Source organism: Cucurbita pepo, chromosome 7, assembly GCF_057944985.1.
Source record: "Cucurbita pepo subsp. pepo isolate OVF chromosome 7, ASM5794498v1, whole genome shotgun sequence".
NCBI lineage: Eukaryota > Viridiplantae > Streptophyta > Magnoliopsida > Cucurbitales > Cucurbitaceae > Cucurbita > Cucurbita pepo.
This window is the reverse complement of record NC_141804.1, coordinates 1,939,078-1,950,826: the sequence shown is the minus strand read 5'-3', so window position 1 is coordinate 1,950,826 and position 11,749 is coordinate 1,939,078. Positions and strand designations below refer to the sequence as shown.

At 36.1% G+C, this 11,749-nt stretch overlaps 2 protein-coding genes across 2 annotated transcripts; both read left to right on the top strand.

The window, feature by feature from the left end:
- The first annotated feature begins 2,566 nt into the window (after window positions 1-2,566).
- LOC111799079 (putative CCR4-associated factor 1 homolog 7) lies at window positions 2,567-4,017 on the top strand. The gene has a single exon (XM_023682476.2). The coding sequence runs from the start codon at window positions 3,062-3,064 to the stop codon at window positions 3,884-3,886; it is 825 nt and encodes a 274-aa protein (XP_023538244.1). The 5' UTR covers window positions 2,567-3,061; the 3' UTR covers window positions 3,887-4,017.
- Window positions 4,018-9,246: 5,229 nt separating this feature from the next.
- LOC111799158 (zinc finger protein 1-like) lies at window positions 9,247-9,855 on the top strand. The gene has a single exon (XM_023682577.2). It carries the CDS (start codon window positions 9,247-9,249, stop codon window positions 9,853-9,855), a length of 609 nt encoding a protein of 202 aa, XP_023538345.2.
- The last annotated feature ends 1,894 nt before the right edge of the window (window positions 9,856-11,749 follow it).

The following is an 11,749-nucleotide window of genomic DNA, read 5'->3' as shown; positions in this document are numbered from 1 at the left end:
ATGCTGTTCCTTACCTTGTCTTATAGCCGCATGAAATAACATTGGTTCATTTTCTTTTTGGACTTTATTCAGGCACGAAACCAAGACGAATCTCGGGCTCGGAGAATTTACAGGGTGTCGATTGATCTGTAGGTGTTACCACCAACAGGGCTGACCCATGTTATCAATGCATAGCTAGATCGAATCCTCGGCTCCTCGGCACATCGGGTTAGGCATCGTATAATCTGTAGTTTGAAATTTTCCATTCATAGCCACACCTGATGAGATTCATTTCATTTTCTGCAATTCTGAAAGAGACATGGAACCTTATTTTAGTTGCATATACTCAATAATGTTAATCAGTTTTGAGTTTTTAACGGACTGCCCATTTGAGATCTGAGAAAATATGCATCCAAACCTGTTCATACTTGTTCTATCTTTTAATGTTAAGCAAGTTAATTGACCTGAAAAGGGCTGCTGAAAAGTTCTTGATTCGTTGTTTAATCTCTTGTTACCTGCAATTCTGAGGTGTAATAGATGTTTAATTTCACCTTCCCAAATGGGATTTGGATTTGGATCTGATATTGTGTATGTTATTGGTAATTGTTGTTGGATCCACATTTTATGGTGATATTATTATGGCATGTTGGGTGGCTTCCTATCCTGAAAATAATTGTACCTAATCCTTTGTTAGAGGGAGAGAGACAGGCCCTGGAATGGGTTGCACATGCTTATGCGCATTAAATCATATGTCCATAGAATAAGATTTGAAGAACAGCATTTATATCCATTGATCTCTAGGAATTTTCACTTAGATCGGCAGCCCAGCCAGATCTAACATGTTTTCATATACACGAGATGATTTAGAAAGAGATAGAAGCCATGACACGAGATGTAAAAGCCCATGTCTACTGCTAGTAGATATTGTCCGTTACGTATTATTGTTGGTCTCATGGTATAAAATGCGTCTACTAGAGAGAGGTTTCCACACCCTTGTAAGGAATGTTCTGTCCCCCTCTCCAACCAATGTGAGATTTCACGATCCACCCCTATGAGACCTAACATCCTCATTAGCACACTGCTCGGTGCCTAGCTTCGGTGCCATTTGTAACAATCCAAGCCGACCACTAGTAAATATTGTTTGTTATGCTATAGCCTCACAGTTTAAAACGTGTCTACTAGGGAGATATTTCTACACCCTTATAAGGAATGTTTCGTTCTCCTGTTTAAAACATGTCTACTAGGGAGGGATTTTTACACTCTTATAAGAAATGTTTCGTTTCCCAATTTAAAACGTGTCTACTAGTTCTACACTCATATAAGGAATGTTTCGTTCCCCTCTCCAACCGATGTGGGATCTCACACGAGATCACCCATATATGGAAAAAAAAATTACTTCAAATAAAATGTAGTACGGGACCAAGAATCCATTTTCCTTCGAATTGATCAAGTTCTCATTCGAGAGCCAAAGATTGACTAATAACGATCACCTGAACATCGTTAACAAAAATTCTAAAATCTCTCAGTACCGGTATCTAGATTCATTGCCCACGGATACCTGGTTCCTCCCATCAAACGAGCATGCGTACGCGGGCATTTGAATTACTTTGAAACAATTTTTTTTTTCTTTTTAAAAGAAATACTGGGACCTTTTTTTTCTTGAAGAAATAAAATATTGTCTAAAAAAGTAAAAAACTTGGTGATTTTCAAACAGTTATTATTAACTTTATTGGCATGGTTGATTTAAAGTTCCCACTTTTATTTTAAATTTAAATTCATTTACTTTTTTACTTTTACTTTATACCTTAACGAATAACATTTGGGTAATAAATTATGTATTTAAAAACCAAAAAAGTCAAATATTGTCAATAAATATAACCAGTAATTATTATGAATTTATGATTACAAAACATACTAATTACCATTATAAAAAATATATATTTATAGTCACTTATTTAATTGATATATATATAAAATAATTATGAATATGAATCTATCATTAAAAATTTTCATTAAATAATAAATATAATTTTTTCAATATGGGCTTGGTGGATCGACATGAATTATGGGCTTGGACTTATCATGAAGCCCATAATTAATATGTACAAAGCCCAATCACATTTATGGGCTTTATAAGCTTTGAATATAACAATTATATATATATATATATTTCAAATATTAAAAAATAATTGATACGTTACCATCAACCTTAAAAATAATTTTCAAATATATTAAATTGGATCATTAATCATTCCAAAAAAAAATTAAATAATAACAACAAATTTAATTAGGTTTTTTTGGGGCCAGAGTTCTTGCTGGCACATTGACACGCTGTGATATAATTTGTAATAATTCAAGTCCACCACTAAAAGATATAGTTCATTTTAACCCGTTATTAAAAATATTACGTTATTCTCTAGTGGGAGACGTGATAATTTAAGTTTATAATTTTGTAACAAAATTAAAAAAATAAAATAATAAATAAAAAAAATTGAAAAGGGAGAGAAAAAGACAAAATTGATAAAACAATGAAACGACGGCGTTTAGAATGTAAACGTACAATCATTCCCTTTCATTCCTCATCCCGATGAGAGGAAGCAAATTTTAGGGAGGGTGTAAGCCGAGCTTCGTGTGCTCCTTTGCCTCTCCTTCCTAAACCTACACGCTTCTTCTTCTTCTTCTTCTTCTTCTTCGGCGAAGCTCAAAAATCACTACTTCCCTGCTTCAAGATCTCTCTGTACCACCATTCAATTTTAGGTTTTCAAGGTCAGATCCGCTTCCCAGTTCTCGGGGGTTCCCCCCTTTCGCTCAATCGATTTTTCATCTTCTAGGGTTCTATCTTTACTCGGGATTTCTCCTTATTGCTTCACTCACGCCTTCTCTTCTCCGAGATCCTTTAGATCTAAGGAGATTTTCCGTAACCTCCTTGTTCTGCGGCGGTGGTATTTCTGACGGCCCGCCTAGGTTTCTAGGGCCTTTTTCCGATTTTTTGTTTTTTTTTTCTTTTCCTTCAATTTTTTTTGTTCGATTACGGTGGGTTCTTCCGTTTTGCCATTTCGTTGGTTCGGTTGATATTCGAGGTATGTCCATATTGCCGAAAGGTGAGTCGATTCATATCCGTGAGGTGTGGAACCATAACGTGGAGGAAGAGTTCGCTCTAATGCGTGAAATTGTCGACAAATTTAATTACATAGCGATGGATACTGAGTTCCCCGGCGTGGTGGTTCGCCCTGTGGGTGCTTTTAAGAATATCAACGATTATAACTATCAAACCCTCAAAGATAATGTCGACACGTTGAAGTTGATTCAGTTGGGTCTTACGTTTTCTGATGAGAATGGGAATCTCCCAACTTGTGGAACAGATAAGTTTTGCATTTGGCAGTTTAATTTCAGGGAGTTCAACATTAGTAACGATATTTTCGCTAGTGATTCCATTGAGCTTTTGCGCCAGTGTGGTATTGATTTTCAGAAGAACAATGAAGAGGGTATTGATGTCAATCACTTCGGTGAGCTTCTAATGTCATCTGGGATTGTTTTGAACGATAATGTTTACTGGGTGACCTTTCACAGTGGGTATGATTTTGGGTACTTGCTGAAATTGTTGACTTGCCGAAGCCTACCAGGGACGCAGGCTGCATTCTTTGATTTGATCAATATGTATTTCCCAATGGTTTATGACATCAAGCATTTGATGAAGTTTTGCAACAGTTTCCATGGTGGGCTGAACAAGCTTGCAGAGTTATTAGAAGTGGAAAGGATTGGAGTTTGCCATCAAGCAGGATCAGATAGCCTCCTTACTGCCTGTACTTTCAGGAAGTTGAGGGATACTTTTTTCAATGGGTCTACTCAGAAATACGCCGGTGTTTTATATGGTCTGGGCGTTGAAACTGGCCAGACTACTAATTAAAACACTTCCCCCAAGTACTTGTAGCACTGTGACATTGGTTAAAGCATTGATGGTTGTAACTGTTTTTCTTGTAAATTATGGCAGATGGCAGTTAGTATTTCAATAAAACCTTAATGACGTTCTTTGAGTTAGTTAACTTGTTTTGTTAGCTATTGTGCTATATGTTCCTTTCAATTCTCTTAAACTTTTTATTCCTAATAGATAGATGGATCGATGGATACTTTAGTGGTGGAAATAGAGAGAAATGTATGGTTTGGTGTTCTGATTTTGAAGATTCAATTTTCTTCACCTGGCCTGTTAGGTGTTAGGTTGTCTTGCATGAGTTTTTATGTTCTTTCTCTAACTCTATGTATCTCAGTATTTAAAGTTTTATGGAGAGTGAGATCCCATGGAGCATTCCGACGCTCTGTCCATACGTGTTTTGGAGGCTTCCCTGTAGTTATTTAAGCCGAGTTTAGAGGTAAACAGTTCTTTACCTTTGTCTTATCTTACAGAATCATATACATTGGTTATATTATCTTTATTTCATGTATTTGTGCACAATATTAAGAGATTGTTGCTCGTAAAATGAGGATGAATGGAATGGTAAAGGGATTTCGAGATTTACCATGTTATTTTTCATCAGGTATCTCAAGTTTCATTTTTTTTTTTTTTTTTTCTAATCAGGGTGTTTGTTTATCTGTAATTGTTATGCTATTGACATGGTAGACCTATGTTATCGATCCAAAACTTGCTCGTCCTGTCGTCTTCTTATTTGGTGAGTATTCTCTGAACTTTATTTTGAAATGCATGCCTGGTATCTATGTTTGATTAGATTCAATGTATTTACTCTATAATTTAAAGGAGAATCTCTCGCATGTTCCAGTTGTTAAATCTCGACAGTTTGATTCAACTTTCTTGTTTCTAACCCGTTGTCCATTGTTAGATGAAAACGACATTATGAAAGTAAAAGTATCTGATTACCCTTTTGAGTTGTGGGGGCTGCCTGTCGGTAAACAGCCTCTGACCTAAGCAAGCTGAAACCCAGAATGGGCTTAGAATTTGGGAATTTGGGATGAAATGGATCGATGATTTTCAAAAGCTCGATCAGTTATATGTCCCTTGTTCTTTTGTGGAGAGATTGATTGTATTTTTGGTTTGATTTTCTTTTTAAGTGGAATTGTTCAGGCCGACCATGCATATGCTCGAGCTGCACCTCCAGCGCCTAGCTATACTATATCTGTCAAGGCTTCATCTCATTTCATACAACAAGGCATACCTGATTTTAAGGCATTTTATATAATAGTTCAAGTCTTGAAAGAAGAAAGAAACAAAGATATTGATTGGTTTTATGGCCTCGTGATAGATTGGACAAAAGTCGAACAAAATCTTATTGTAATCGACCTTCATGTGAGGGCCTTTCCCCGTTGTCATCTGCTTGAATTGAGGAAGCTTCGAATTATTCTGTTTAGTATACTAGTTACACTTTCCTAGATATGTTGGTATGAGTTGATCAATTCTTTCCATACTGCAACTTGAGATGATACTCAGGGGGGGGAGGCAATGGGAGTCATACTTTCAAAAGAATAGGAATCATTACCATTCAACGAGGAGGATATATCGATCATTCAATGAATTTATGAACAACCTTACTTGAATAGGATCTGTTCTATAGGTTGTTCTACTGTGTCCTAAAGTTAAATGAATTTATGCAGTGATTGACCTTTCCTTGCTAACAATTCTCATTTCTTAATAGTGGGAGCTGGCTAATTGCACGCGTTAGGCACACAAGTCTGAACCGCTGAACGTTCGACAGACTATAAGCACAGACCCCTCTGCAGGTAAAGCAAGTCGATTCTCGTAACAATAGCAGCGTACAAGAACTCTGCTACTTGTTGTCAATTGATTGTGTTGAGTCTTAGAATGTTCTCTTTAATATGTTAACAAGGGATTTGGTTTTTATATGGATGGTTTTGGACATATCCGTAGCTGTTAATTGCACGCTTAAGGCGCACAAGTCCAAACTGTCGAACATTTTACAGACTATATAAGCACAGGCACTGTTTAATGTGAGTCGGCTCTCTTAACGATAGCAGCGTCATAAGAACGCTGCTACTTGTTGTCGATTGACTGTGTTGAGTCTTAGAATGTTCTCTTTAATATGTTAACAAGGGATTTGTTTTTTTTTCATGGATGCTTTTGGTCATATTCATAGCTGTTAATTGCACGCTTTAGGCGCACAAGTCCAAACCGTCGAACATTTGACAGACTATATAAGCACAGGCAGCTCTGTTTAATGTGAGTCGGCTCTCGTAACTATAGCAGCGTTCTTTAGAACGCTGCTACTTCTTGTCTATTGATTGTGTTGAGTCATAGAATGTTATCTTTAATATTCATAGCTGTTAATTGCACGCTTTAGGCGCACAAGTCCAAACCATTGAACATTTGACAGACCATAAGCACAGACCCCTCTGCAGGTAAAGCAAGTCGATTCTCGTAACGATAGCAGCGTCACAAGAACGCTGCTACTTGTTGTCGATTGATTGTATCGAGTCTTAGAATCCTCTCTTTAATATGTCAACTAACAAGGGATTTGGTCTATGATGGATGCTTTTGGTCATATTCATAGCTGTTTCAAAAGGCATACAAATGGGTAGCACATGCATATGCCCACACCAATTATATGTCTCTGGCCGCATAATAATTGTTGGAAAAAGCATTTGAGCATCATTATTCAACAGTTTTTCATCTAAATATTGCTATGAGCGGACAGCCCGTGCAGTTCAACAATGCTTATGCTTTAGATGGCTTCAAAGCTCATATATCGACCCGGATTTTTAATCGATTGGGGTTTCTTTTCGGGTTATTTTAATCGACACAAATCATTGCTTCGATGTGATTATTATGTCTAAATCATGGACCCCAAATGGTCTGTTTTATTGTATCTCTCGTTAATAAGAAAAGACAAGGCTCGACATGTTGGCCTCTAGCGCTTTTTTTCGGTTATTCGAAAAATTTTAAGGTTTTAGACCGAATATTTTTAGGGGTATAAATTGATTTTAGACCGAATATTTTTTTATTTACTTGAGATATATTAAAAAAAAATTAAATTATTAATTTTTAGGTAGAAAAAAAAAAAAAGAGTATATATCCTAACTTTTGATTAAAAAAGAGATTAGTGGAAATCTGGTAAAGAGATTTGGTTAAACATGATTAGACAAGTAAATGACACAAATTTAGAATCATTATAATTGTCTTTATTTTTTTTAATCAACCAATTAGAGCAAAAAAAAAAAAAAAATCATTAATTCCTTCATTTCCCAACAAAAAAATAATTATTATTCTTCTTTTATTAGGGCTCATTTCTTAATTTTTATATGATTTTAATATAATTAATTAAATGACTAACTATATTTTTTTAATGTAAGTTTAGAAAATTAAAAAATTGAAAATTAATATATATATATATAGAGAGAGAGAGAGAGAGAGAGGCTCCCCCTTTTAGTTGTCGGCCATTTGTCGCAGATAAATTTCCTTTAATTTAATTAATACCCATTTATATTATTATCTCTCATTAAAAAATAAAAATAAAAATAAAAACAAAACATTATCCAAACACGTTTCAATTTGAATTTTAAGAACTAGGATGAATGTACCACGTTTTGCAAAATTAATTAATGTGGTTGGACTTAAATCCCTAAAAATCATGAACGAACCGAAATCACTTACGAATGAGATCGATTATGATGATAGAATGATTAAGAAAGATTTACAGAGAGTAAAAGTTACTGTTTATACCAAGAAAATGCACTGTCCTCTTCGATGACTCAGTCATTGAAACTTAATAATTAAGTGTATTTTGCTTGGAGTAATTCTACGTTAAGATACATGTGAATAAGGACATGACACGTAACCATCGTACTGATGTATTGTATTGTATTATATCCGCTTGCATAGGGTACCCCACGAAAATCAAATACCCTTAGAGAGGGACACTAGAAGAAGCTAAGAGCGCCCTTGTTTGGTGGGCACATTTTGTGTAGGGTAGGGTCCCTATGCCCCCTAATGTGTAGGACAATTTAAGCAAGGAAGCGTGACGACTTAGCTCAATTCCATGCATTTGTGGGGTACCCTAACCAAAGTATCTATGTCTATTACTCTCCTAATTGCCCTAATTAATGCAACTATTTTTCCACCGCTATTCGGTATTATCCTCTTTCGAATTTTCCTTCTAGGTTTTCCTTCAAAGTTTTTAAAACGCGTCTACTAGGGAGAGATTTCCACACCTTTATAAGGAATGTCTGTTCTCTTCTCCAACCGATGTGAAATCTCACAGTCCACTCTACTTCGAGACCCAACGTCCTTGCTGCCACTCGTTCCTCTCTCAAATCAATATGAGATCTCACATCACTTCAATATGCATTCACATAATAAAAGCAATGCTCCATTCTGGGCTTTCCTTCAAAGTTTTTAAAACGCGTCTACTAGGGAGAGATTTACACACCCTTATAAGGAATACTCCGTTCTCCTCTCCAACCAATGTGGAATCTCACAGTCCACTCCCCTTCGGAACCCAGCGTCCTCATTGCCACTCGTTCCTCTCTCAAATCGATCTGGGATCTCACAATCCATCTCCTTCAGGACCCAGCGTCCTCGTTGCCACTCGTTCCTCAGTCGATGTGGAATCTCACAGTCCACTCCCCTTCGGAACCGAACGTCCTCATTGCCACTCGTTCCTCCCTTAAATTGATCTGGGATCTCACAATCCATCTCCTTCAGCACCCACCATCCTCGTTGCCAACTCATTCCTCAGTCGATGTGGGATCTCACAATCCATCTCCTACGGGGCCCAGCGTCCTCGTTCCCATTCGTTCCTCTCTCAAATCGATGTGGGGATCTCACAATCCATCTCCTTCAGGACCCAGTATCCTCGTTACCACTCATTCATCTCTCAAATCGATCTGGGATCTCACATCACAAAAGCAACAAAGATTTGATTCGACCAGTAAAGTTGTAAATACTCAACCAATTGAACTATACTCAAAGATGCTCGAGAGATAGATGACACCTAATAAGGAATAAATATCGATTATAGTACAAATATATTCCCTTTTTACTTATAAGATGCAAAAAAAAGACATAAATATAGTTGACATTAAATAAATAATGAAGGGGAATGAATCTAAAAGATGGGTTCAAATCAAAATCCAATCTTTTTTACAAGTGAAAACCATGAAGTGGGAGATGTCTTTGTCCTTTTACTTGTACTATTTCCATTCCAAAAAAAAACCCTTTTTTCTTCATCCTCTAATTTCATAATATATTCCTTTCCTCTCCCAAAAAAAAAAAAAAAAAAACAAAAAAGCTTCAATCTTTCATCAATGGAGTCCTCCGCCGTTGACACCCCTCCACGTCTGCAATTACAGAAGGGTTTTGGGGAAGAAGACGACGGCGACAAGTATCTCCGCCGTGGGATTCCGGCGGAGGAGTTGAATCTAATTGGAGATTTGAAAATGGGTTCAATAGAACCAAGGGTTTTTTCATGTAATTTCTGCCGGAGGAAATTTTACAGCTCACAAGCACTTGGAGGCCATCAAAATGCCCATAAAAGAGAGAGAACGTTGGCTAAAAGAGGCGGCTACCACCACTACACGGCGGCGATGGCGAAGGCGACGGCGCCGTTTTTTCCATTCCAAACTGGTCCCAATAGATCCCTTGGAATTCAAATTCACGCCATGGTCCATAAACCACCGCACTACACGGCGGTTTCCTCCTCCCACGGTTGGTCTAGAATCCCAATCCACCAACAACCCGGAATCGGGAAGCTCCCGCCGATCAACACCCACCGTTCTCCGCCACATGGCTTCAACAGCATAGGTAGGTTCAACTTGGACATCCTCCGCTCAACGGCGGCGGCGGCTGGCGGCGTTCATTTCGACAATAAACAAGATGAGACCCACAAAGTATTGGATTTGTCTCTGAAGCTGTAATTAATCACAAATTTTAGAATTAAAAATCTTAAAAAGCTTTGATTTTTGTTGTTTGTTCTTATTTTTAATCTTATAAAGTTTTAATTTTGCAGAATTTAATGTTTGAATTATGTCACTTTATTTAACAACATTATTAAAATGCATTCGACATGTTTTATTATAAAGTGGATAAACAAAAACAACCTCGTAAACATTTATTAGTATTTAAATATTGTTATTAATATCATAAATGTATCAAATAATCATATGGCTTAGGTTAATTAATTAATTAATTAATTAATTAAAAATTTTAATTTTTGGTTAGTTGTGACAAGTTGGTTCGTATTTAATATTTGATTATGACCCTATCTTGTATTATACGCTAAGATTAATTTCGAGTTTATAACTTAATTAATTAATAGGTCTATGAGTTCTGTTTTTTGTCCTTTTCTTCTTTCTCGATCGGTCCTTCCAATCTTCTTCGTTTATTGTTGTTATCATCATTGGTCACCTAATTATTTTCGTCGAGATGGGGTCGGTGTTTCGTGTGATCTCAGTACGAGATTGGAAAGAATGCATTGAATGGATGCTCGGGTATTGAGAAGGGAAGACGCTTTCAGGGGCGAAATGTCATGGGGAGATATCGTTTGTGATTCATTGATCTCTGATTTGGGAAACTGTCTATTAGTAGCGGGGAGCGAGAGTAAATTGGGATTTGAAGGAAAATCTTGACAAAAACGGCAATATTACTCTGACAGTTTCGAACAGAAATTTCTACTGTTTAGATTAAAAAATTTGTCGTAATACATATTATTTCCAGAACAGATAGAGTTATGAAGAAGCGTAGTCCAAATGTTCAGCCATCGGGAGCTTGTTGACCAGGCTCGAATTGGTCTAGAGTCCTGGGAACACGTACTCGAGGTTGGCTCCTCATTTAATTAAATCAGTTAGTCTGGTCTAATAAGAATAACTGAAGAATACAGACCAACCTTATATAAATAGAAAGAGAAAACTCACGTGTGTATTTTAAACCTTAATGTCTACTAAAGTAACATAAATCTTATAATGGCTTAGCCGTTAGGATATTTTGGAGAGCACCCACCAAGGCTCGGGTTAAATCTTTTGTGACGGGTTACATTGAAATAAGACGGGTTAACTTAATATAAATAAATTATATATATATATATATATATTATTAATTATGAAATGTGTCTCATCCATAAGTCAGATTCAGTTACTGCTTGTGTCACTCGAGTATAAAATAACATCAAATGAGAGATAAATTGTGTCACTCGAGTATAAGAATGATACATGAATGAACCGATACCACATTTGAATTAGAGCGATCGTGAGGATAAAATGATTGAAAAATGCTTAAAATAATTGAAAGTTACTGCTTATATTAACAAGGGGTACCTTCATTTTTCTGTGTTTTACTTGGAACAATTCCATATTGGATGATTTCTTAGGAATTTTCTTGGGATGCACGTGTAACAGTCCAAGCCCACCGCTAATAGATATTGTCCTTTTTGGGTTTTTTCTCTTCGGGGTTTCCCTCGTGGTCTTAAAACACGAGCACTAGAGAGACGTTTTCACACCCTGTTGTGGGAGAATGTCGGAGCTATTAAGTGTCATATCGAGATGTATTTAGTTTGAGAAATTCATCGGTTTAAATTGTTAAGAAAATGACATTTCAATAATATTTTTTGCATGGACCATATTGTTTTTGGTCCAATTAGAATTAATGCCTTTAATTGTTATGACCTACTCACACATTGACATGTGATAATTAATTTATATATATATATATATATATATATATATATATATATATATATATATATATATATATATATAATTATGAACTATATATTATTTTCAATTTTATCTAAAATATCAATATTATCGAATTTAT

Bases quoted from the DNA above. Each gene is read 5' to 3' on its own strand.
- LOC111799158 (XM_023682577.2), top strand. From the start codon at position 9,247: ATGGAGTCCTCCGCCGTTGACACCCCTCCACGTCTGCAATTACAGAAG.
- LOC111799079 (XM_023682476.2), top strand. From the start codon at position 3,062: ATGTCCATATTGCCGAAAGGTGAGTCGATTCATATCCGTGAGGTGTGG.